General features: G+C 43.3%; 1 protein-coding gene across 12 annotated transcripts in view; it reads left to right on the plus strand.

The window, feature by feature from the left end:
- fgfr1a (fibroblast growth factor receptor 1a) overlaps positions 1 to 25,791 on the plus strand; it is a 43,494-nt gene extending 17,703 nt beyond the window's left edge. For 2 of the 12 annotated variants that reach the window (XM_021621444.3, XM_090190576.1), the window contains exons 3-18: positions 10,081 to 10,329; positions 10,457 to 10,546; positions 11,178 to 11,350; positions 13,175 to 13,298; positions 14,423 to 14,613; positions 16,458 to 16,602; positions 18,381 to 18,577; positions 19,010 to 19,155; positions 19,285 to 19,406; positions 20,038 to 20,148; positions 21,116 to 21,342; positions 21,424 to 21,546; positions 21,665 to 21,735; positions 21,863 to 22,000; positions 22,196 to 22,301; positions 22,545 to 25,791. In XM_021621444.3, coding sequence (XP_021477119.1) covers positions 10,081 to 10,329; positions 10,457 to 10,546; positions 11,178 to 11,350; positions 13,175 to 13,298; positions 14,423 to 14,613; positions 16,458 to 16,602; positions 18,381 to 18,577; positions 19,010 to 19,155; positions 19,285 to 19,406; positions 20,038 to 20,148; positions 21,116 to 21,342; positions 21,424 to 21,546; positions 21,665 to 21,735; positions 21,863 to 22,000; positions 22,196 to 22,301; positions 22,545 to 22,721 — 2,390 coding nt within the window. In that variant the 3' untranslated portion in view covers positions 22,722 to 25,791. Of the gene's footprint in view, positions 1 to 10,080; positions 10,330 to 10,456; positions 10,547 to 11,177; positions 11,351 to 13,174; positions 13,299 to 14,422; positions 14,614 to 15,280; positions 15,432 to 16,457; positions 16,603 to 18,380; positions 18,578 to 19,009; positions 19,156 to 19,284; positions 19,407 to 20,037; positions 20,149 to 21,115; positions 21,343 to 21,423; positions 21,547 to 21,664; positions 21,736 to 21,862; positions 22,001 to 22,195; positions 22,302 to 22,544 lie in introns of all 12 variants that reach the window. The other 10 variants (XM_090190577.1, XM_090190578.1, XM_021621448.3 and 7 more) reach the window with 6 other exon arrangements.
- Positions 25,792 to 26,180: the final 389 nt, after the last annotated feature.

Here is a 26,180-nt window from a genome sequence, read left to right on the forward strand (position 1 = left end):
CACAAACCATCACGGTAGAAGCATTTGGTCACATTCTTTTTGCACGTGGGTGGGAAACAAAATAGCTTATGTGGAAATTGTCATGTTTTTAGGCCTCAGGACAGGAGGACAGCACAGTCAAAAGATTCCACTGGGAAACAATATATAATTCTAGGGAGGGCCTTTTAATCCCAATCCTTCTCACAGACAAACAAGCCACAAACAAATACTCAAGCCTCCACATGTTTATAACACTCAAGATGGTGAGTGCGCTAAGATAACTTACTTGAAAATACAAAGAGAGATACTATTTTGCCTGTGCTTAGCTCTATTCCATTTACCTCCCCAATAAAAACCAAGCATACCCATAACATTATGCAGCCACCACCATGCTTGAATATATGAAGAGTGGTACTCAGTGTTGGATTTGCACCAAATGTGTATGGACACCCCTTCAAATTAGTGAATTTGGCTATTTCAGTCAAACACGTTGCTGACTTACATATAAAATCGAGCACAAGGCCATGCAATCCCCGTAGACAAACATTAAGCAGTAGAATGTCTGGTACTGACGAGCTCATTGACTTTCAATATGGCACCATCACAGGATGCCACCTTTCCAACAAGTCAGTTTGTCAAACCTCTGCTCTGCAAGAGCTGCCCCGGTCAGCTGTAAGTTATGTTATTGTGAAGTGGAAATGTCTAGAAGCAACAACGGCTCAGCCATGAAGTGGTGGGCTACACAAGCTCACAGAACAGTACCGCTAAGCAACCGCTTGGTTGCAACACTCACTACCGAGTTCCAAACTGCCTCTGGAAGCAACGTCAGCACAAGAACTGTTCGTCAGGAGCTTGAAATGGGTGAAATGGGTTTCCATGGACAAGCAGCTGCACACAAGCCTAAGATCAACATGCACAATGCCAAGAGTTGGCTGGAGTTGTGTAAAGCTCGCCGCCGTTGGACTCTGAAGCAGTAGAGACGCTTTCTCTGGAGTGATGAATCACGTTTCACCATCTGGCAGTCCAACTGATGAATCTGGAATTGGCAGATGGCCAGGAGAATGCTACCTGCCCAAATGCATAGTGCCAACTGTAAAGTTTGGTCTGGGGCTGTTTTTCATGGTTTTAGGCTATGCCCCCTAGTTTCAGTGAAGGGAAAATGTAATGCTACAGCAAGTCCCCGCAGCATTGTTCCAACATCTATTGGAAGCCTTCCCAGAAGAGTGGAGGCTGTTATAGCAGCAAAGGGTGGAATAAGATGTTTGACGAGCATGTGTCCACATACTTTTGACAATGTAGTGTATGACGCTTTGTATTCATGACAAGTAAAACTGCAGAAAAATTGAAATGAACTTTAAGTGACTTATTGCAAACAGGATGCATGTTTTTTGAATATTTTTATCCTGTGCAGGCTTCCTTATTTTCACTCTGTCATTTAAATGTTGTTGATCCATCCTCAGTTTTCCTGTCACAGCCATTAAACTCTGTAACTGTTTTAAAGTCACCATTGGCCTCATGGTGAAATCCCTGAGCGGTTTCCTTCCTCTCTGGCAACTGAGTTGGGAAGGACGCCTATAGATCTTTTAGCGACTGGGTGTATTGATACACCATTTTGTTGTTTTTACACATCTACCAATAGGTGCCCTTCTTTGCGAGACATTGGAAAACCTCCCAGGTCTTTGTGGTTGATTCTGTTTGTTTTGAAATTCACTGCTCGACCGAGGGACCTTACAATTATCTGTATGTGTGGGGTACAGAGATGAGGTAGTCATTGAAAATCATGTTAAACACTATTATTGCACATAGTGAGTCCATGTAACTTATTATGCGGCTCGATAAGCACATTTTTACTTCGGAACTTATTTATGCTTGCCATTAGACGGGGTTGAATAATTATTGACTCAAGACATTCCAGCTTTTCATTTTTTATTAATTTGTAAAAAAGTCTAAACATAATTCCACTTAGACATTATGGGGTATTGTGTGTAGGCCAGTGACACAAAACCTCAATTAGCTCCTTTTTAAATTCAGGCTGTAACACAACAAAATGTGGAAAAAGTAAAGGGGTGTGAATACTTTCTGAAGGCACTGTATACACAGAGAGAGGGTAAAGGCACTGTATACAGACAGAGAGAGGGTAAAGGCACTGTATACAGAGAGAGAGGTTAAAGGTACTGTATACAGAGAGAGAGGGTAAAGGTACTGTATACAGAGAGAGAGGGTAAAGGCACTGTATACACAGAGAGAGGGTAAAGGCACTGTATACACAGAGAGAGGGTAAAGGCACTGTATACACAGAGAGAGGTTAAAGGTACTGTATACAGAGAGAGAGGGTAAAGGCACTGTATACACAGAGAGAGGGTAAAGGCACTGTATACACAGAGAGAGGGTAAAGGCACTGTATACACAGAGAGAGGGTAAAGGCACTGTATACACAGAGAGAGGGTAAAGGCACTGTATACACAGAGAGAGGGTAAAGGCACTGTATACACAGAGAGAAGGTAAAGGCACTGTATACAGAGAGAGAGGTTAAAGGCACTGTATACAGAGAGCGGGGTTAAAGGCACTATACCTGCTGAACATCAGGGATGTTATGGTGCTAATGAAGTAGAGTTAAGATGACTCTTTCTTTCCAAATACATAAACTAGACAGGCCTCAATTAGATATTGACTCAATGTCCTTACAGCATGTGCGCTCCTCACTTGATCCTCCCATTTAGGGTCCAGATGGAAATGTTGGCCATTGAAAAACTTTAAACAAAGGTTATCCCATTAATGTAAACTTTTGCGTTTGCTAATAGACCCTGTGTTCTCACTTCCTGCTATTCCTGTCTGCTATTCCACTCCGGCAGGAAATCCCAACAGTCATTCACATGGCATATTGCTTCCTATCTGGAAGCCAGCACAGGTTCTATAGACTGATATGTTCCATTTTTGGATTCAGTCCTGCGCTCATAGACTCACTAACTTTTTTTTGTTCAAACCCTATCTTGCATGCTTACTTCTCGGTCAAAATACCTTTCATGATTTTGTGTAATTAAGTTGATTTTCAGGAATGTCAATCAATTTTTCCAAATAGTTGGAAGAAAGCATGCAAGCAGGAATATTCCAGCTGGGGTGCTTTCTGAAAATATGGTCTCTGATCCAATCATTGAAGCAGGAGGATTAACTGAGCCACAATTTCCTAATGGGCTAGCTGTCTGTTCACCTTTTATATTCTGAGTTACACACAGATACCACTTACTGAATGTAAATAATGATGGAATGACTGTTTGTGAAAATACTGTGACTCACAGTATTAGTTAAGATGACTCTTTCTTTCCAAATACATAAACTAGACAGGCCTCAATTAGACATTGACTGAATGTCCTTACAGCATGTGCGCTCCTCACTTGATCCTCCCATTTAGAAGAAAGAAATCTGGTTATTATGTATGCAAGGTATGTCTGCTAGAGGTTGACCGATTAATCGGAATGGCCGATTTAATTAGGGCCGATTTCAAGTTTTCATAACAATCGGAAATCGGTAATTGTTGACACTGATTTTGCAGATTAAAAAAAAATAAAAAAATGTATTTTTTTACACCTTTATTTAATCTTTATTTAACTAGGCAAGTCAGTTAAGAACACATTCTTATTTTCAATGACGGCCTAGGAACGGTGGGTTAACTGCCTTGTTCAGGGGCAGAACGACAGATTTGTACCTTGTCAGCTCAGGGATTCAATCTTGCAACCTTACGGTTAACTAGTCCAACGCTCTAACCACCTGCCTCACAAGGAGCCCGCCTGTTACGCGACTGCAGTAAGAAGCCAAGGTAAATTGCTAGCTAGCATTCAACCTAATCAATCATAATCACTAGTTATAACTACACATGGTTGATGATATTACTAGTTTATCTAGCGTGTCCTGTGTTGCATATAATCGATGCAGTGCGCATTCGCGAAAAAGGACTGTCGTTGCTCCAACGTGTACCCAACCATAAACATCAATGCCTTTCTTAAAATCAATACACAGAAGTATGTATTTTTAAACCTGCATATTTAGCTAAAAGAAATCCAGGTTAGCAGGCACCAGATGAAAGGTTAGCATTTCACCAGGTGAAATTGTGTCATTTCTCTTTCGTTCATTGCACGCAGAGTCAGGGTATATGCAACAGTTTGGGCCACCTGGCTCATTGCGAACTAATTTGCCAGAATTTTACATAATTATGACATAACATTGAAGGTTGTGCAATGTAACAGGAATATTTAGACTGGATGCCACCCGTTAGATAAAATACGGAACGGTCCGTATTTCACTGAAAGAATAAACGTCTTGTTTTCGAGATGATAGTTTCCGGATTTGACCCTATTAATGACCTAAGGCTCGTATTTCTGTGTGTTATTATATTATAATTAAGTCTATGATTTGATAGAGCAGTCTGACTGAGCGATGGTAGGCACCAGCAGGCTCATAAGCATTCATTCAAACAGCACAGTCGTGCGTTTTGCCAGCAGCGCTGCTGTTTATGACTTCAAGCCTATCAACTCCCGAGATTAGGCTGGTGTAACAATGTGATGTGAAATGGCTAGCTAGTTAGCGGGATACGCGCTAATAGCGGTTCAAACGTCACTCGCTCTGAGACTTGGAGTAGTTGTTCCCCTTACTCTGCACGACAACGATGTCATTGTGTTCCTGGTTTGAGCCCAGGTAGGAGCGAGGAGAGGTACAGAAGTTATACTGTTACACTGGCAATACTAAAGTGCCTATAAAAACATCCAAAGGTGTATGAAATATGGTATAGAGAGAAATAGTCCTATAATTCCTATAATACCTACAACCTAAAACTTCTTACCTGGGAATATTGAAGACGGAGGAACCACCAGCTTTCATATGTTCTCATGTTCTGAGCAAGGAACATAAACGTTAGCTTTCTTACATGGCACATAATGCACTTTTACTTTCTTCTCCAACACTTTGTTTTTGCATTATTTAAACCAAATTGAACATGTTTCATTATTTATTTGAGGCTAAATTGATTTTATTGATGTACTATATTAAGTTAAAATAAGTGTTCATTCAGTATTGTTGTAATTGTCATTATTACAAATACATTTAAAAAATCGGCCGATTAATCGGTATCGGCTTTTTTTTCTTGTGTCCTCCAATAATCGGTATCGATGTTGAAAAATCATAATCGGTCGACCTCTAATGTCTGCTCCTCAATAGTGATGACAATATTGTACTTGGTTGCTGTTCCCAGCTGTAATCATAAAACCGGATTGACTTTGCTTCACAACAGTGACATGTACATTTTGTACATCTTTCATGGGATATTTAGCTAGATTAATAACTAATGTTGACATAGCCTTATCAGGTTTAGGACGAGGAGGGAAAAAACAAGCAAGATCATGGCCCCACACAGAGCATGGTGGAGCCCTTAACATTTTAGCCCAAGTCTCAATTGGATAGTTCTGGGCTTCCCGTCCCCCCCTTCCCTTTGGTTTTGTTTTTGAGGAGAAAGTTGATCCTACCCCCTGGCCCCTTTTCCTGCTGGGATTAAGGGCCTGTCAGACATATGTGATCCAGGAAATACCTTTACTAGGCCCAACTGAGGGTCACCATGGCAACTGGCACTAGAACTTGCCACTGCAGGCCCTAACTCTCTCTCTCTCCCTCATTCTCTTGTGCACACACTCTTTCTCTCTCCCCTTTATTGTTGAGGGGCCTTTGTTGAGATGGAGGGAGGGATTACTGTGATCAGGTTTGCTAACGTTGTCCTGAGGGTATGGTATATGGGTGTGCTCCCTGTGTTGGAGGAAGAGCCTAGTATATGTTACATGTAGCAGTGTGCTGTATGTTCAGTCTTCACTTCATTATGAACGCACCAAGAATCTGTCTTCTTTGGACCCAGGAAGAGAGTAGATTCAACAACACTAACTTTTCTTTACATCAATCTGTAGGTTATCTGTTCATAACCAAGCGATCTTTAGATTATGTCTAGAAGCATTTGGGATTCCACGTTCTTGGAATCATAATTGTTGGAATGTATGGATTTTAATCCATCAAGGATATACAGTGGGGCAAAAAAGTATTTAGTCAGCCACCAATTTGTGCAAGTTCTCCCACTTAAAAAGATGAAAGAGGCCTGTAATTTTCATCATAGGTACACTTCAACTATGACAGACAAAATGAGAAAAAGAAATCCAGAAAATCACATTGTAGGATTTTTTATGAATTTATTTGCAAATTATGGTGGAAAATAAGTATTTGGTCACCTACAAACAAGCAAGATTTCTGGCTCTCACAGACCTGTAACTTCTTCTTTAAGAGGCTCCTCTGTCCTCCACTTGTTACCTGTATTAATGGCACCTGTTGAACTTGTTATCAGTATAATAGACTCCTCTCCACAACCTCAAACAGTCACACTCCAAACTCCACTATGGCCAAGACCAAAGAGCTGTCAAAGGACAATAGAAACAAAATTGTAGATCTGCACCAGGCTGGGAAGACTGAATCTGCAATAGGTAAGCATCTTGGTTTGAAGAAATCAACTGTGGGAGCAATTATTAGGAAATGGAAGACCTACAAGACCATTGATAATCTCCCTTGATCTGGGGCTCCACGCAAGATCTCACCCCGTGGGGTCAAAATGATCACAAGAACGGTGAGCAAAAATCCCAGAACCACACGGGGGGACCTAGTGAATGACCTGCAGAGAGCTGGGACCAAAGTAACAAAGCCTACCATCAGCAAGGGCATTGAAGATGAAACGTGGCTGGGTCTTTCAGAATGACAATGATCCCAAACACACTGCCCAGGCAATGAAGGAGTGGCTTCGTAAGAAGCATTTCAAGGTCCTGGAGTGGCCTAGCCAGTCTCCAGATCTCAACCCCCAAAGAAAATCTTTGGAGGGAGTTGAAAGTCTGTGTTGCCCAGCAACAGCCCCAAAACACCACTGCTCTAGAGGAGATCTGCATGGAGGAATGGGCCAAAATACCAGCAACAGTGTGTGAAAACCTTGTGAAGACTTACAGAAAACGTTTGACCTTTGTCATTGCCAACAAAGGATATATAACAAAGTATTGAGAAACTTTTGTTATTGACTAAATACTTATTTTCCACCATAATTTGCACATAAACAAATTAAAAATCCTACAATGTGATTTTCTGGATTTTCTTTCTCTCATTTTGTCTGTCATAGTTGAAGTGTAAGTGTAAGTCTTTTTAAGTGGGAGAACTTGCACAATTGGTGGCTGACTAAATACTTTTTTTGCCCCACTGTAGGTACGTGAGATGCACAGATAGTTGTGACAGAGGAGCAATGAGAATGGCAAAGGATGCAGAACATGTATTTGGGCCACAGTGTTTGTGACCGACATTACCATCTGGAAATGGCAAAGATGGCTTTTTCACTGTATCGCCCAGTCCGCAGCCTATAGCTAGGATTCAGACCACTTTGTCCTCTAATACTGTTCCAGTGTCTACTCAACAAATTTCCCCGTAAAGAGCAAGACTCCCAGGCAAGTTTAGCTTGTGACGCTGTGTGCTTTTGTAACCAGACAGACAACACCGTTGTGATGGACAATGTGTCAACATAATTGGGTTACCCCCTCCCCCTGGTCAACTATGTAGTCGTAGAGAACAGGGGCTCAGGTGTCTATCTCTGTGTCGCCGTCCTCCTCCCCATTCCTCAAATCTAATTCCACCTTCCTCTCCCGAGGAGCTCCTTGCCAGCCTCACAATTTGGCCCTTGACTAATTCGGGGTGAGATTTAATTTAAGGGAGAGGATAGGCAGGGATTGGGTGAAAAAGGTAAGAGGCTGAAGCTCGATTTTCAGCTCTGCAAACGCAAACGAGCCTAGATTCAATAAGCTGCCCGTGAATGTGGACGATGGTTCTTTCAGGGACATCGAGGAAAGAGCTGCTCCCTTGTCTTTGTCATTCCTTTCTCATGTAGCTGGGCACAACATTTAGACTAATGGTTGCATTACAGTATATGAGCTTTTTGGACATTTACCGAATGTCAGACATGTTGCAGATTTTAGGTTGAGTTTTTGGCACTTTTGATTTATGCACTTTTTTCTTCAATTACATTTCCTCAAGACTGGTTGTTGTGGATACTATATGCTGTCTCCTGCTGTATACTATTACATAAATGTTGATATGCATCTCCCAGTATCATATGAACAATTGAGTCTGTCTGTGGTTTTACTATTTGCCCAGTGATGAAGTTATTGTGTTAGTTGGACCTGGCCTGCATTTTTTTATGTATACTATTGTACTGGAAGGTACTCAGCCCTCAAAATTGTATTTGTCACATGCTTTGTAGGTGTAGGACAACAATCGGTGTAGAATAACAGTGAAATGCTTACTTACTGGTCCTTTTCCAACAATGTAGGGATAAAGATAAGATAAAAAATAGAAACAGTGACACAAGGAATAAATACATACTGAATAACAATAACAAGTAAGATTAACATGGCTCTATACAGGGAGTAGAACATAACATGGCTCTATACAGGGAGTAGAACATAACATGGCTCTATACAGGGAGTAGAACATAACATGGCTCTATACAGGGAGTAGAACATAACATGGCTCTATACAGGGAGTAGAACATAACATGGCTCTATACAGGGAGTAGAACATAACATGGCTCTATACAGGGAGTAGAACATAACATGGCTCTATACAGGGAGTAGAACATAACATGGCTCTATACAGGGAGTAGAACATAACATGGCTCTATACAGGGAGTAGAACATAACATGGCTCTATACAGGGAGTAGAACATAACATGGCTCTATACAGGGAGTAGAACATAACATGGCTCTATACAGGGAGTAGAACATAACATGGCTCTATACAGGGAGTAGAACATAACATGGCTCTATACAGGGAGTAGAACATAACATGGCTCTATACAGGGAGTAGAACATAACATGGCTCTATACAGGGAGTAGAACATAACATGGCTCTATACAGGGAGTAGAACATAACATGGCTCTATACAGGGAGTAGAACATAACATGGCTCTATACAGGGAGTAGAACATAACATGGCTCTATACAGGGAGTAGAACATAACATGGCTCTATACAGGGAGTAGAACATAACATGGCTATGTACACGGCATAGAAAATAACAACATGGCTCTATACAGGGAGTAGAAAATAACAACATGACTATGTACACAAGGAGTACCAGTACGATGTGCGACCAGTACGATGAGTCGATGTGCAGAGGTACAAGGTTGTTGAGGTAGCTATGTACTGTACATGTAGGTAGGGGTAAAGTGACTAGGCAACAGGATAGATAATAAACAGTAGTGTGTGTGTGTGTGTGTGGTGTCAGTATTCATGCATGTGTGTGTGCGTAGTCGGTGCAAAAAAAGATCAATACAGGTAGTCCGGGTAGCCGTTTATTAGCTATTTAGCAGTCTTGTTTAGCAGTCTTATGGCTTGGGGGTAGAAACTGTTCAGGGTCCTGTTGGGTCCAGATTTTGTGCTTTGGTACTGGTTGCCGTTTGTTCTCCCCGTTACCAGTCTGTGGCTTGGGTGACTAGGGTCTTTTTGAAAAATGTTTGGGCCTTCCTCTGACACTGCCTGGTATAGAGATCCTGTATGGCAGGGAGCTCTGCCCCAGTGATGTACTGGGCTGTACGCACTACCCTCTGTAGCGCCTTGCGGTCGGATGTCAAGCTTGCCATACTAAGCGGTGATGCAGCCAGTCAAGATGCTCTCAACGGTGCAGCTGTAGAACATTTTGATGATCTGAGGGCCCATTCCAAATCTTTTCAACCTCCTGAGGGAGAAGAGGCGTTGACGTGCCTTCTTCACGACTGTGTTGGTGTGTTTGGACCATGATAGGTCCTTAGTGATGTGGACACCGAGGAACTGGAAGCTCTCAACCCACTCCGCTACAGCCCCGTTAATGTGAATGGAGGCGTGCTCTGCCCTCTGTTTCCTGTAGTCCAAAATCCGCTCCTTTGTCTTGTCTTAACAAGATTGAGGAAGAGGTTGTTGTCCAGGCACCACACTGCCAGGTCTCTGACCTCCTCCCTATAGTCTTATCGTTGTCGGTGATCAGGCCCTCACTCCTTTCCCTGTTTGTACCCTAGTCATCCCTGTGCCACCTGTGGAAATCCAAGCAGAGCGCTACACCCTTTACCCTGGGGACCGACTGGAGCTGAGCTGTAAAACCGAGTCAGTCAATTGGACCAAAGACCATGCAGTGGTGGTGGACGGGGAGCACACACGCTTACGAGACGGCCAGCTGGAGATCGAGGGGGTGGAGCCGGCTGACTCTGGCCTGTACACCTGCGTCACCTTTGGCAACCACAGCTCTTACTTCTCTGTCAATGTCACAGGTAAGGTCAAAGCTACCACTGAGGGCTCAAATCACTGGTCCTGTAGAGAGAAACAATTCAAGGTACGTGGTAATGCAGCTAAGCCCGAGTCAAATGACATATATTGTCCTATCTGCCTATTCACCAGTTGATATCCTGGCATCCTCTGAAGATGAAGACGAGGAGGATGAGTCTTCCTCAGAGGAGGCAAAGATGTCTAGCAGTCAAAAGCTTTTACGTAAGTGTCTGATCCTCCCAGCCCTACCACCTGTCACTGGAATGGTAGACCAGGTCTGGGCTTGGACCCTATTCTGCTCCTGTTGAGGTTAATGCCCTGAACTTAACATGACAGCCCTGTTTCCTGTTACATTTCATATGTGATTCACCTATTAGGCATTTTCTGTTCATATAAGAGTGATTTGTTCACAGTTGTGATTCAGAGGGCCAGTAGCACCCCACACTGCTGTTTACACTTGAGTAAGGAATGTCACACGGGTGACTAAACTCAGTACATTCCAGACGTCCCCTGATTACTGTTTGTCTACGCTGCGTTATAAAGCCAGTCAGGCGTGGTCAGCTGGCTACTGCCGTCTGGTGAACGCCATGTGCCCACAGGGAAGTAAGCAGCTAGCGTGGCGGGCACCCCTGACGACGACCTTGGGCCCCAAGAGACTAGGCAATCCTATACTGGAGTTTTGTATGTTTTTAAGCAAAACTGGAAATTGTCACTTGACTTGTACTGTTGTTGTGGATCGTTGTATAGAACTCTCCTAAGCCAGATGGAAACTACCTGCACACACAATGGTTGTCAATTCTTCTGTCAGAATGGGTGTTTTAAGTGTTCTCTCTTTCTCCCCATTGTTCCTCAGCAATGTCCCCTCAGTGGGCTCAGCCCGAGAAGATGGAGAAAAAGCTGCATGCTGTCCCAGCCAGTAAGACGGTCAAGTTCCGCTGCCAGGCCAGTGGAAACCCCACCCCCACACTCAAGTGGTTCAAGAACAGCAAGGAATTCAAGAGGGATCAGCGCATCGGGGGCTTCAAGGTAAACCCCCTCCCTGTATTCACCTCTTGGTACTGGATGGCTAGAGACCATACTGTATTATCCTAATTGAATATCCCCAAACTCCCTGAACATGAGTGCAGGTGTGATGGTGATCTCGTCACTGTTACATCACCAACCCCCACCCCCAGCATTAGAGGCATGTCGCACCTGACTAGGGAACAATGCAAAGTGAAATCCAATGCCACAACGGGATGATTGTGCCACAAAAAAGCATGCCTCGAGGATGGCAATTTCAGCCCTGGAGGCAGAATACGCCTGACTGTCCTCATTTAACATATCTGGGTATCTGCTGTTTACAGCATTTGTTTTCAGTCCAGATTTCTCTGCGTATAGCAAAACCAACTTCTCAAAGGAAATTTGTTTATAATGAGGAGACGGAATAAATCCTGCAGATCTCCCCCATCTCAGTGCTGGGGAGCAGGACAGGACAGCTCACTGTCACAGAGGAAGTGAGACGGGGTAAACAATAATGGGCGTGGTGGTGATGATGAGTCTGTTTCCTTTTCTTTTCCCTGGTGCAGATAGCATGTGTATACTGTGCGCTTGGCTTTTAAAGTTGACCATATCCGTGCCGTGTAGCGGACGAAGGTGAGTGTGTTGGCTTGCGACAGCCTCATGTAGGATGTGCTGGGATGTTGTAGGAGTCTAGGGTCCTGTGCATCTGCTCTTCCCATCAAGGTGTTGTCCAGCCATGTCCTCGGCAGCCCCCCCCCCCCGGGACACATTAAGGAGTTTCCTTTCAGCTGCCTTCACTCCGCCACGCAGCACACTTTACCATCTGGCTGCTGTTTTTTCAGTCAAGGTGCAAAGGTCTAGATGGGCAGCTGGGGACGTCTATGAACGAGGCTCGCCGCCCAAACCCCCACCCCCACGCTTTGGTTTTATGACCACAGCTCCATTGTTTATATAGTCTTAATGTATGGAGAGGGCAGGCAGGGGGAATAACACAGACCACATGTATTAACCCAAGCACAACACATCTGGCCAAAAGCAGCTGTGGAACCCCAGCTCATTTAAGCTAAATGAGGGAAACCTTAACGCAGGCCCTGTGTACGAATGTTTGATGTCGCCATTGCCTGAGAGGTTTGTTAGTTTAATCACACACTGCCGGTCTTGGTCAGATATATGGAAGAAAAGTAATAACTTGGAATATAGAGAACAGGATTTAGCCTTAGATGTGCATAGGATGTAACCTGGTCATCGTCAACTACAGTTTTTCCCAGAGCAGGTTGTGACAAGTCATGTAACCACTAAGAAAACCGTTTCCCCGCTCCAATATGTTTCCAAGAGTGCATTAATGTACTGTGCCTCAAGCAATGGAGCACAATATAGTTTTATATGACATTATATGACATATGACTGATAGCAAGTTCCTCCTCCTTCCTGTGGATGGTAAAATAAATACAAGTAATTTTGGTTTGATCTGCATTTCATTACACATCATTGAACTCGTACATTTTTCCCCATTTTGTACAAATAACTAACTAGCAGCATGACAAATGAAATGTGCTCTTGAGAGGTTATGTACACCCCAATGTCAAAGAAAATAATAATTCCAGAAATGAACTTATGAATGAGTAGTGTTGTATCAGGCTGGCTTGACCATCTTTTTTTATAATCTAGACACAAGTGTCTCACTAAAGTGTTTTATAGTAGGTGTTACAGGACGTTTTGTGAAAGTCTGGGTCTTTGGGGATCTATTTAAGTCTTAGTGCTTCAGTTGGACCAGCTGTCACCTGGAAGTGCATTCAATACTTCCTCCTCTGACTAAATATTTTACCTTTTCTCTTCTCCAATGTGTAGGTTCGAGAACACATGTGGACCATCATCATGGAGTCTGTGGTGCCATCTGACAAGGGGAACTACACCTGTGTAGTTGAAAACAAACATGGAAGCATCAACCACACTTACCAGCTGGATGTTGTTGGTAAGTCTCTTTCCTCTCCGGGTCATTTCTATCGGGGAAATTCCTTGCTAATCCATTCACCTGGTTTAATCATCAATTGGATATTTATGTAGCTTAAGTGTGTTGTTGGTTCAATATCGCTAATGGTTTACAACACTAGGCCCTAGTAATCAAAGTAATGGTGTGCCCTTTTTCCAAGGAGAGAGTCATATGGTCTGAACTGTTGTCAAATTAGCATTTTTTAAATTTTATTAACCTTGTTTACGTTGTGGCCCTGCCAATGAAGCTGTCTGAAAAGGTGCAATTATTATTTCATCCTGGACCTGCCCTGTGACTTACTCATGCTCCATTGGTTCTATAAATCAAAGCTCCACCTCCACAGACAGTGGTGTCTCCTGGGATATTTGCGGCCAGGGCCTGTGTTGGCGTGACTTCACTCCCCAACCTCGGTCAACTGTGAGATCATTTTGCAGACAGAGTAATTCTACAAAATGTGTGCAAAGCGCCACACTCATCTCTGTATCAGGAAAGCAAATGAAGCCTGAACATTTTGTTTCCCTGCCAGATGCTGGGCTCATTAGTATGGTTTGGCAAGTTATCAGTCATCAAAATGGCACCCGGAGAACATTTCTCTCTCAGGGCAATGGCTCGAAACTTGTCTGCAAGCTTGTGTTTCCAGTAATTTGGGGAAAATGGCAGCAATTATACAGGCGGCAGAGTAGTTGGGGGAACTGCTATTTCCCTGGCTGTGAAATTACCGTCTGTAAGTAGTGAAAGGACATGAGATCTGGGTAACCTTGTAACCTGGCCTGAGATCAACCTCTACCAAGGCCAGACTGACAGAGCTGTCCTCCTCCTGTTGTCTTTTACTTTCCCAGATCAGCCATGCCTCAATGCTTATTCATTACTGGAATGAACTAGAAACATAGCCTAATCATTTGCTGTTGTTTTCCAATGATAATCCATGGTGGCTTTTACCAAGGTATTTCTGTTGCGCTGACCGCTAGGATTCTCCACGACTATGTCTTTGACGTGTCTTCGTATGTGATTTAAGGTGTCTTTGTATGTTATCGCTGTGTGTCTTTTTTGTTATTAATGTTTGTATTTTAATGTGATTGTCATGCGTCTGTGTGTATCCGTTGCAGAGCGTTCCCCACACAGACCCATCCTGCAGGCCGGACTGCCAGCCAATCTCACTGCGGTGGTGGGCAGTGACGTGGCGTTTGAGTGTAAGGTGTTCAGCGACCCCCAGCCTCACATCCAGTGGCTGAAGCACATCGAGGTCAATGGGAGTCGCGTTGGCCCTGATGGCTTACCCTACGTCCGCGTCCTCAAGGTAGGGGCACTTTAGCGCACTGACTGGGTCCACCACCAGTCTACACAGGACACAACATAGCTGCGTTTGTTCTGTTCAGTCAGGAACTAAATGTGAAAACCTCCATTAAGTAAGAGATGACACCCTAAGTTATGCTTGGGGGAATGCAGACATACAACTGTGTAGTAATACAGCCAAACCGTATTAGATTTCAATGAAATTGTGTAGTACAGTCTTAAGGGCATGTTTTTGTTGAGTAGTTTGTATCATTTTTATTTCTTGTTGCATCATGTCTATTATAACCCTTCAAGACTGTCTGGCAAAGGATGGCAAATAGTATCCCTCTTCGAGGATGTGGCAGGTAGGTAGCCTAGCAGTTAAGAGCGTTGGGCCTGTAACCAAAAGGTCTCTGGTTCTAATCCCCAAGCCGACTTAGTGAAAAATCTGTCGGCGTGCCCTTAAGCAAGGCACCTTAATTGCTTCTGTAAGTCACTCTGGATAAGTGTCTACTAAATGACTAAAATGTAAATTTTATCCCTCTATGTAAGTAGTTTTCTGTGGCTTGTAAAAGTCTATGCTTGAGAGGGGAAAGTCGATGCTAACAAATGATTGTGATCTCATTCAACAGAGACATTTGTTACAACCTCATCTTGATTTGTTGTTGCACATGACATGTTTTTGTTTCCAGCACTCTGGGGTCAATAGCTCGGACACTCAGGTGTTGACCCTCTACAATGTCACTGAGGAGGAGAGCGGGGAGTATATATGTAAAGTGTCCAATTATATAGGAGAGGCCAATCAGTCGGCCTGGCTGACCATCGTCAGGCATGAGGCCCAAGGTAACCGCCCCACGCAGCAGCAGCACATAGAGATCCTCAGCCAGGGGCTGCTAGGGCCACCTGGAGACCTAGGGACTTGTTTAGGGATGACCTCAGCTGTTTCTCTCCTCCCTCGCTCCCTCCCTCCTTCTATCCCGCCTCAGTGCTCCTGACTGTAAATTACACTATGGAAAATTCCCAGCAGAGCGGTTGAATGTGTTTAGTCTTGCTTTATGTTGGACTGCTTTCTCTTTCCTGCCCCATGCCTCTCCCGTGCCCTCCTAATAAGGGCCTCTCCTGCCATCCACTGCTGTTACTTTCACTCCCTCGCCCTTCAAAGTCTTCTGCTCAGATCTCTGACTGCCTCTCTCTTATTACTGCCTTGTCCCCCCCCTACTTTTCAGCTGTCTTACTCAGCCTTTCCCTGAGCTCCTGCTGTTTGTCTCGTGGATTTGTTGTATGGTGAAGTGTGTGGCCTTGAGTAATACATTTTTTTTTTTTTTTTTTACCTTTATTTAACTAGTCAGTTAAGAACAAATTCTTATTTTCAATGACGGCCTAGGAACAGTGGGTAAACTGCCTGTTCAGGGGCAGAACAACAGATTTGTACCTTGTCACCTTCTGGTTACTAGTCCAACGCTCTAACCACTAGGCTACCCTGACGCTACCCTGAGTGTGTGTGCTCTGCTGAGTGTGCTCTGCTGAGGGGTTTTCCATGTAGCCCATCTCTTGCATGCAGAGATGAGTCTTTAGGGTATGGGATGTCCGTCCCTGCTCCTTCTCAAATGGTGATGGTCCAGTGAAGGGTTCAGTGCTGCGGTGCGGTCTCTACCTAACGAGCTCCTCCACTAACTGACTGGAGGGCAGATATGGGTTTTTACTCTTGGGGGGGATGGTGTTGGACTGAGAGGGGAGTATGAACACCCCACCCACCCTCTGTCCTGTCCCCTCCTCTACCAGAAGTCTTTCCCTTTCAGAATCTTTTACTCATGCCTCCATTTTTCCTCTGGGCCTCTTGTTGGGTCTGCTTCCATTGTTCTTTTCTAGACTGCTGGCCTTAACACCACGGACAAGGAAATGGAAATCCTCCAACTGAGGAATGTGTCTTTTGATGATGCTGGGGAGTATACCTGCTTGGCGGGCAATTCTATCGGGTTCTCTCATCACTCTGCATGGTTGATCGTTTTTAAAGGTATCAATGGTTCTCTCCTCTGATCTCCTTCCCCTCCCTCCTCTCCACTTTGGCTTGACCATCCACTGCCCACATTTATCTGAATATGGTCTCTGTAGACCCTACTTCAGTGAGCAATGTGGATGTGTGTGGAAGCCAGGCCAAGTTGTGATACTAACCTTCTCCCTTCCCCTGTCAGCATGGTTCCATGCTCATCCAACCTTTCTGGATGGGATGGTATGGTCCATGTTGAGAAATGATTTCCAGAAATCACAGAATGCCAAACAACCCATCTGACCCATAAAATCTACCTCAACTGACAACTCCTGAATCAGAAGGTTTAGGTGTTTCATACCCTCAAAAAAAAAATACATAAATGACCATTTCCTCTGCCAATTTCATAATCATTTGTCAGCTTTCCACATTGTTTCAAATGGTTAACGGGTAACTTTACAATGCACTTCTACTTGACTGCCTTAAGATGAAGTTTTCCATTCAGAAGGGGTTGTTTGGCAGTACTGTTGGTGTTTCACTCCAACTTGTTTTTCCCATTCTGGTTTCAATTTGGTGTTTACATTTGATTCTGTGTGAGGCTGATGTTTTCTGACAAGCACTACAAATGACATATATCCCTGATGTCATTTCCTGCTGTGAGGACGAAGCCTGCTCTTAAGGCTAGCTTTGATAATTGGCTCACTGTAGTGGACGGCTCATTCTTCTGGGTTGGAATAGGCATTTGTCCAATTATCAAGCTGCTTGTCATTCAGCCTCAAGACACAAGGACAGCTCACTTGTGTTGCTGGTGTTTGTGTCATTCTGGTGTTTTTCGGAAAGCGAGGTAAAAAGAAACATCCAATATGTTAATTTTAAACCATATTGTAAAATTTTGGAGATAATTAGATTAAACATTTTATCTTTTGTGTCTTCAGTCCATAGGTAGTTTTGATCCTCAGAGCGAGAGACAATGTCAAACTTTGTAATGTCTAAATTACAAGGGAATCATAATGACTATTGTTTGTACCAATAATCACCACACAAGCAGCCATTTTAAAACCAAACTGGGCTTTTATGCAGAACCACCATTTTATGTGCTCTAAGGAAGTCAGAATGGGACATTTACTTTAAATAAATAATTAGCTTAAGTTAAACTACTGAACACATTCTATTTATAACATATATATATATATATATATATATATATATATATATATACAGTATATATATTACATTTATGAATGAGTGTATGTTTGAAAAATGTGTAATAGTGTGGAGTGGCATGGTTTTTGTCTGTGATGTTAACACGCGTTGTCCTGAATAACCGAGCCTTTGCACACACAAATAAATATATTAAAATAAAATGGTTTTAGGAAGCTGAGATTGAACTTAATGTACATCCGTGTTAATGCTCATCCGTTTGCACAAGGCTCTGTATTATTTGGGTTTGTCCCAGCTCAACAGGACTTGGCCATTCTCTGCCACTAGAGACTATGGCTGCTGGTCAAACTGGCAAAGAATGTGGAGTGAAACCCTATGCCTGAAAGAAGTGATTATGGTGCCACAATAGGAGTTTGTGCTCCGCTCTCTGTGCCAGTGGTGTTAAGGGCTCTGTTTTTCTGTACATGTCAGCTGAGTGGTCTTAGTGAATGTATCAGGGTGGTGTTTGTGTGTGTGTGTTCAGTGTTTTTGTTACATGCCTGTTGTGAAAGTGCGATTGATATTTGAGAATGCATGGACCTCTGTTGTGTGATTTGACCCTGTGTGGCTGACCTATTGTCCCCCATCGCGTTGCCCTCATCCAGCAGTCCCCCGCTCCCCACCACCCAACCAAACCTACCTGGAAGTGCTGATCTACTGTGTGGGCTTCTTCCTCATTGCTGTCATGGTGGCTGTGGCCATCATCATCAAGATGCGCACCTCGTCCAAGAAAAGTGACTTCAACAGTCAGCTGGCTGTCCACAAGCTGGCTAAAAGCATCCCCCTGCGCAGACAGGTAACAGAAAGTAGATAGGGGGTTTGATATCTTTATACATTTTCTGCTTTCTCATCCCATTTAGTGTAATCTTTATGGTATCTTAATAGTTTTTTTAACGTATTCCTATCACTTATTCTTATCAAATGGAAGTGTTCATTATCTTGTGAAAATAAAAAACCTTAATTCCTCGAGCTTCTGGTTCCTCAAAGAGCCCATGAGGTGAGTCAGGTTGGTATGAGTAGAGGGCAGGTGTTCGTCTCATCCTGCTATCTGCTTCCACTGGGATTCAAGTAGTTTTAGTTGTTACATTTTGTGTCATCAGACTTATTTAAGTAACATTTTGAAGGGTTAACATCATTTTCTGTCCACACACTGGATATCCTTCTGTCTGTCTGTCTCTGTTGTTCCTTCCCTGGCTCCACTATGAGAGAGTAACGGCAGGCTTCTGTATTCCAGGTGTCAGTGGACTCTAGCTCCTCCCTCCACTCCGGGGTGATGTTGGTGCGCCCCTCCCGCCTCTCGTCCAGCGGCTCTCCTATGCTGTCTGGGGTGTCTGAGTACGAGCTGCCCCAGGACCCACGCTGGGAGCTGCCCAGAGACAGGTACACAGAGGACTGGAACACACCTATCAAATACAGACATAACATCACACTCCTTTGAATGGGAGCATTGCCTGTCTGTTTCAATCATCTCACATTTGTTGTTTTTTCCTATCCCTGTGACCCACTTAGACTGGTGCTTGGGAAGCCCCTGGGAGAAGGCTGCTTTGGCCAGGTGGTGATGGGAGAGGCTTTAGGGATGGACAAAGAGAAGCCAAACAGGGTCACCAAAGTGGCCGTCAAGATGCTCAAATGTAAGTCAAGTTTTTTTTCTCTCTCATAAACCATATCAAACCTGTGATTTAGGCACTGATCGGCTGGGTTGCCGATACTGCATGTTGGGAAGTTATTTCAAATGCAAGGAGTACAGAATTGAGCAGAAAACCACAACTGCTATTATAGGATGGGAGGAGAGTTCTACTTAGTGCTGTGATGCACAGACATAAGAGGCATCTGCCACTGGCTCCTGGCCACTGTGCAAATGGGAGACCAGAGTAAACATTTATGAGAACCCCTGGGTTTGGATATATGACAGGGTTCATAAAACTGTGAAGAGTGGGGATGTAGGAAAATATCCATTTATTGCGTGGTACTTTTTAAGTGCCTCCCCCCAGAAAGGGCTGCCTTCACCCCCCCCCCCCCCCTCCCCCCTACCTGCATGTCCCTCTGAAAGACTTTCCCCTACAGTTGGTGCCTTTTGAAACATTTTTAAATAGGGTATGTAAATTTACTTTGAAATCATTTTGCAAAGCAGTGTGCTTTGCGCTGTACACAACTGGGATGTTTTACATGAGAACTCTTTTTGATTTGCCAATCATAGAGTTCAGGGTTGGGTGATTTGTTGTAATGAGTCTAATTTCTGTCTCATTCTTTCCCTCCCCTCAGCTGATGCTACAGAGAAAGACCTGTCAGATCTCATCTCTGAGATGGAGATGATGAAGATCATTGGGAAGCACAAGAACATCATTAATCTGCTGGGAGCCTGTACCCAGGATGGTAAATCTCACACTTTTACACTCCATTCAAATCCTTCATTCAGAAAGGCTGAAAACATGTTTCGGTTTGGAGAGAGGAGTGAGTGTTTTGGGAATGTGTTTTTAGACCATTGCGTTGTTCAGTTGTTTAACAAGACCACAAAAAGCATAGCATGATCATATCAGCATGCAGAAATGTGTGTAATGGTATGAGTAAGGGGATTCTGACACCAACTTCCGAGCTCTCAGTTTGAGATGACCACAGCTGCTGCCAGGGTTGCCATATCTTTCAAATCTTGACTGACAAGCCCTGGCACCATGAGCTGTGTTCTGCTGGGGAGGAACATTAGCCTTCTCTGACCCTGCTGTGAACATTGGAAAGCTCTCTGTTCTAAATATCATGTAGCAGAACACAGGAGGCTGCTCTTTGTTCCGTCTGGTCCCTTGAGAAGTTCCAGTAGGTTATTGTAGGAATCTGTTAGCATTTCACACCTTATTACCCAGACCTGTTTGACATACAAACTTTCATCTTTGGCAAAATGTTTAAGTCTTTGCATTTACTTACTATAGATGGTGATGGAGATTTTTTTTTTCTTCTTCACACGGCCTACAAGTGTTAACAGACATTTGGTTTCTTTTTCTTGTTCTTTAGTTACAGCTTGTAAATTCTTAATGCCTTGATTTGTAATGGTGTTTTTCCCTGACCACAAAATAGCTGTCCAGAATACACCATTACTCTTCGCACTCCTTGGCATGTAAGGAGAAAGATACAGCTGTTGGTTATAATTCAGAGCTTAACTCTCTCACCGTGACCCCTCCACCGCTCAGTGACATCCCTCCTCACCGCTGGAAATGCTGTTCTCTGACAGCAAAGATGGTGTGCTCCTGTCAGTCTGTCTTGTTGCGTTAGGTGTCACATAAAAGGTATTTCACATGTCACTTCCTCCAGTGGCGTTGAGGAGTGACTGCACCCTTGTCTCCCTCCCCAGGCCCTCTCTACGTTATTGTGGAGTATGCCTCCAAGGGAAACCTCCGGGAGTACCTGAGAGCTCGGCGGCCACCAGGCATGGAGTACTGCTACAACCCTGACCAGGTGCCCATAGAGAACATGTCTATCAAAGACCTGGTGTCCTGTGCCTACCAGGTGGCCCGTGGCATGGAGTACCTGTCCTCTAAGAAGGTAACATCAGGATCCGACTCTACCTACATCAGCACAGTTGAGTATAGAGTACCCAGTAAAGATGCGGTGAATGTACCAGGACGCCTGGACCTTGTTCTTATGTGTGTCTGTGTGCAGTGTATCCACCGAGACCTTGCTGCCCGCAACGTGCTGGTGACTGAGGACAACGTGATGAAGATCGCAGATTTTGGCCTGGCCAGAGATATCCACCATATTGATTACTATAAGAAGACCACCAATGTCAGTGTGCTACTAATTACCTACCTCAGCCATGCCAATCAATGTGAAAATTGCTTCCCCTGACCTTATTCCATCTCCTGTGTCAATTTGCCAATTTACACTAGCATTTAACTCATAGGGTCGTTTACCAGTCAAGTGGATGGCCCCAGAAGCTCTATTTGACAGGATATACACGCACCAAAGTGATGTGTGAGTATGGACGAAATACACATTTACCATATTTGGAATGGGCAGAAGTTGGCCAGATGCCTGTGGCTTGTATGATATGACCTGTGTGTTGACTGATGGGGCTTGTCCTGTCCGTCTGTATCTGCAGATGGTCTTTCGGGGTGCTGCTGTGGGAGATCTTCACCCTGGGGGGCTCGCCGTACCCGGGGGTCCCTGTAGAAGAGCTGTTCAAGCTGCTGAAGGAGGGCCACCGCATGGACAAGCCCTCCACCTGCACTCACGAACTGTAAGCCTCCTTCCTCAGTGTTCTATCATTAGAATGGATGCTATGGGTTTATCCCAGAGCACAGGGATGCAGCTGCTGCAAAGACATTGATCTCTGATAATAAAAAATACAGGCAAGCCAGCAGCAGAATTAGGACTCTTTCCCGCTCTCTTACTCTCCCTCTCTATTCTCTCCATTTCTCCTCCTCCCTCCCAGATACATGATGATGAGGGACTGTTGGCATGCCGTTCCCTCTCACCGGCCCACGTTCAAACAGCTGGTGGAAGACCTGGACCGCACCCTGGCCATGACGTCCAACCAGGTGAGTCTCCACATTGAGCACGCCTCAGCAGTTCACACAGAGTCAACAAAGGTGATAAACTCACATCCTTGTATTACTGTCAGGACCAAATGCTAAATGTTAAAATGTTGTGTTTACTTGATATTTAAGCCACTTGTCTGTATGTGGGTGTGAAATGGATGATATCCAAAGACAGATATATGACTGTGTTCTGGCCAGTGTGTCCAATCCTCTCTCATAAATCCCATCTGTGTGTGTTTGCAGGAGTACTTGGAGCTGTCTGTGCCTCTGGACCAGTATTCCCCCAGCTACCCTGACACTCGCAGCTCCACCTGTTCCTCTGGCGAGGACTCTGTCTTCTCCCACGATGCTGGGGCCGAGGAGCCCTGCCTGCCAAAGTTCCCTCCCCATTCCAACGGGGTGGCCCTCAAGAAGCGCTGATACCTCACTCCCCTCAAACACCCTGACATTCCTCTTACTGTCGTTCCTTCTCTGCACCACTGGCCTGGTATGAACTCTCCCAACCCTCCCAGAGACTAGGCAAAACACTGGTGGAGAATTCTGAAACTTTGAAACGTACCGGCTGGGCATCAAGGACTCAAGGCTGCAGCAGTTTCTTGGCTCGTGATTGAGGTGGATATGTTTTCGGGGCACTTTGTATTGCTGGGATTGTCTTTCTTTTTGTGTCAAACGGTGCAGGAGAAGGAAAGACTAATTTCTCCACTTTGGGCATTCCATGGAACAAGATAAACAGACCGTACTAAACTGAAAGAATTATGAATTGGATGGATCTGAGTTAGGATTATGTCTTGTATTTTTCCAATGTTCATCAATAATAAATGAAATTATTTTGCTTTTAAGACCAAATCCAGAGAATATATTAACAAGGGACATTCATACAGTGCCTTCAGAAAGTGTTCACACCTCTTGACCTTTTCAAAATGTTGTTGTTACAAAGTGGGATTAAAATGGATTGAATTATCATTTTTTTTGTCAACAATCTATACAAAATAGTCATATCTAGGTGGAAGAAAATTATTATGGAAAAATATGAACAATAAAACACTAATATACCTTGATTAGATAAGTATTTATATTCCTGAGTCAATACATGTTATAATCAACCTTGGCAGTGATTCCAACTTTTAGTCTTTCCTGGATTGTAAAATATCTGCCCATTATTCTTAAAAATGTTCTTCGTGATCATTCCTAGACAGCCATTTTCAAGTCTTGCCATTGATTTTCAAGCCAATTTAAGTCAAAACTGTAACTAGGCCACTCAGAAACATTCAATGTCATCTTGGACAGTGTACTCCAGTGTATTTTTGGCCTTGTGTTTTATATTATTGTCCTGCTGAAAGGTGAATTTGTCTCCCAGTGTCTGTTGGAAAGCAGCCTAAACCAGATTTCCCTCTAGGATTTTGCCTGTGCTTATTTTTATCCCCCCCAAAAAACTCTAGTCCTTGCCGATGACAAATATACCCATAACACGATGCAGCCACCATCGTGCTTGAAAATATGAAGAGTGGTACTCCATGATGTGTTGGATTTGCCTTAAACATAACACTTTGTATTCAGGACATAAAGTTGAATTCTTTGACATTTTTTTGCAGTTTTACTTGCATGCATGTTATGGAATATTTTTTAACCTTTATTCTAACTAGGCAAGTGGGTTAAGAACAAATTCTTATTTACAATGACGGCCTAGGAACATGACGGCCTTGTTCAGGGGCAGAACAACATATTTTTACCTTATTAGCTCGGGGATTTGATCTAACAACCTTTCGGGTTACTGGCCCAACGCTCTAACCACTAGTCTACCTGCCCCCCAGGTACAGGCTTCCTTCTTTTCACTCTCTCTCATTTAGGTTAGTATTGTGGAGTAACTACAATGTTATTGATCCTCAGTTTCTCCTATCACAGCCATTAAACTCTGTAACTGTTTTAAAGTCTCTTTTGGCCTCATGGTGAAGATACGTCTGTATCTTTGTAGTGATACACCGATACACCACCCAAAGTGTAATTAATAACTTCACCATGCTCAAAGGGATATTCAATGTCTGCTTTTTTATTTTTACCCATCTACCAATAGGTGCCCTTTGTGAGGCATTGGAAAACCTCCCTGGTCTTTGTGGTTGAATCTGTGTTTGAAATTCACTGCTCGACTGAGGGGTACAGAGATGTATGTGTGGGGAACAGAGATGTATGTGTGGGGTACAGAGATGTATGTGTGGGGAACAGAGATGTATGTGTGGGGAACAGAGATGTATGTGTGGGGTACAGAGATGTATGTGTGGGGAACAGAGATGTATGTGTGGGGAACAGAGATGTATGTGTGGGGAACAGAGATGTATGTGTGGGGTACAGAGATGAGGTAGACATAAAAAAAAAATCATGTTAAAACACTTATTGCAACTTATTATATGACTTATAAAGCAAATGTTTACTCCTAGACTGTAGGCTTGCCATAACAAAGGGGTTGAATACTTATTGATTCAAAACATGTCAGCTTTTCATTTTTTTGTAATTTCAAAAAACGTTATTTAACTTGACATTATGGGGTACTGTGTTTAGGCCAGTGACACAATCTCAATTTAATGTATTTTAAATTCAGACTGTAACACAACAAAATGTGGAAAAGGTCCAGGGGTTTGAATACTTTCTGAAGGCACTCTACCTTGTATATGTTGGTGCAGTGGTCAGTTATTTCATTCATATTACAATCTCCTTGTAAATACAGTTAAATTTATAAATATGAATATATATTTACACAGCACTCTTTATTTTTATTACCATGTTTTTTATTTTCTTTTTGTACAAGGAAGCTTATGTTTGATCCATTTGAGTATAGTCCATAAGGGGAGTTGCTACATGAAAATAACTATAAATTGTATTAAATATTACTTGGCCAGTTTTCGCTATTTCTAAATTTGTCAGCTTTGCTTTTTTTTTTTTTTTTACCATTAATCAATTGGCTGCTTAACCACTAGTGGAAACATATGTATTTTCTATCAATCTTTTCAGGTCCAAATGTTTTTTCATGACAACCTGCAATACAGCGTTATTCTTAGCTCAATGTCTGCAGTTGGTATCGATCAGCGACACCAGCAATGTTCCTTTTACTAAACTCCATGCTGTAGTGGTGCGTGCATACATATGTTTAATGTCTGAAGTGTATGCTTGTGTACTTGTACGTTGTGGGAGTGTGCGTGTGAGGGTTTAGTCTTTTTATGTACCTCTTCTCATTCATGATCTGTCGTTTATTTTAAGTATGATCACAACTGTAAAGATTTCTAGTTGTTAACCATGCTTATTAAAAAGAACCAGAATTCTATGCTTTAGATAACACCATGCACTTTCATTGTGCATGCCTGCCATGTAATGACCGTATCCTCTTCATGCTTTAACAGGAGGTCCATTTGTTTTCAGGGATCTTCTGATAAAGGTTTGCAGAGCACTTATGTCATCGTAAAAGAATTACATTAAATAAAATGCTATCGAAAAAAACAAATCAATAAAGCTTTCAGAGTTTGAAAGGACTTAATAAACAGGTGCATAAATATCTTCATTTTGTTGTTTATGATGTAAATCATACTTACGAAGATGGACTGATGGCCACTTCAATCTCCTACCCATTTAGCGCAGGTTACGGGGGGCGATTAAATATGATAATGTGCTGCTGACACCAGAAGAAATGTCCGCTGGTACAGAGAGCCGTGGGCAGCCGTAAACATTGAATTTATTACAGTGTAAATGGCTTGGTTTGGCTGGCTCTCCAGTGCCATCCATCAACCCCCCACAGACCCTGATACCCATGTCTGCCTCTGGCTTCCTGCAATGGGCTGATGCATCACCTGGATTGCTGTCTCCATGCAACAGGCTTAAACTAACGCCACACAG

The sequence above is a fragment of the Oncorhynchus mykiss genome, chromosome 11 (genome assembly GCF_057628025.1).
Source record: "Oncorhynchus mykiss isolate SJ-2025 chromosome 11, ASM5762802v1, whole genome shotgun sequence".
NCBI lineage: Eukaryota > Metazoa > Chordata > Actinopteri > Salmoniformes > Salmonidae > Oncorhynchus > Oncorhynchus mykiss.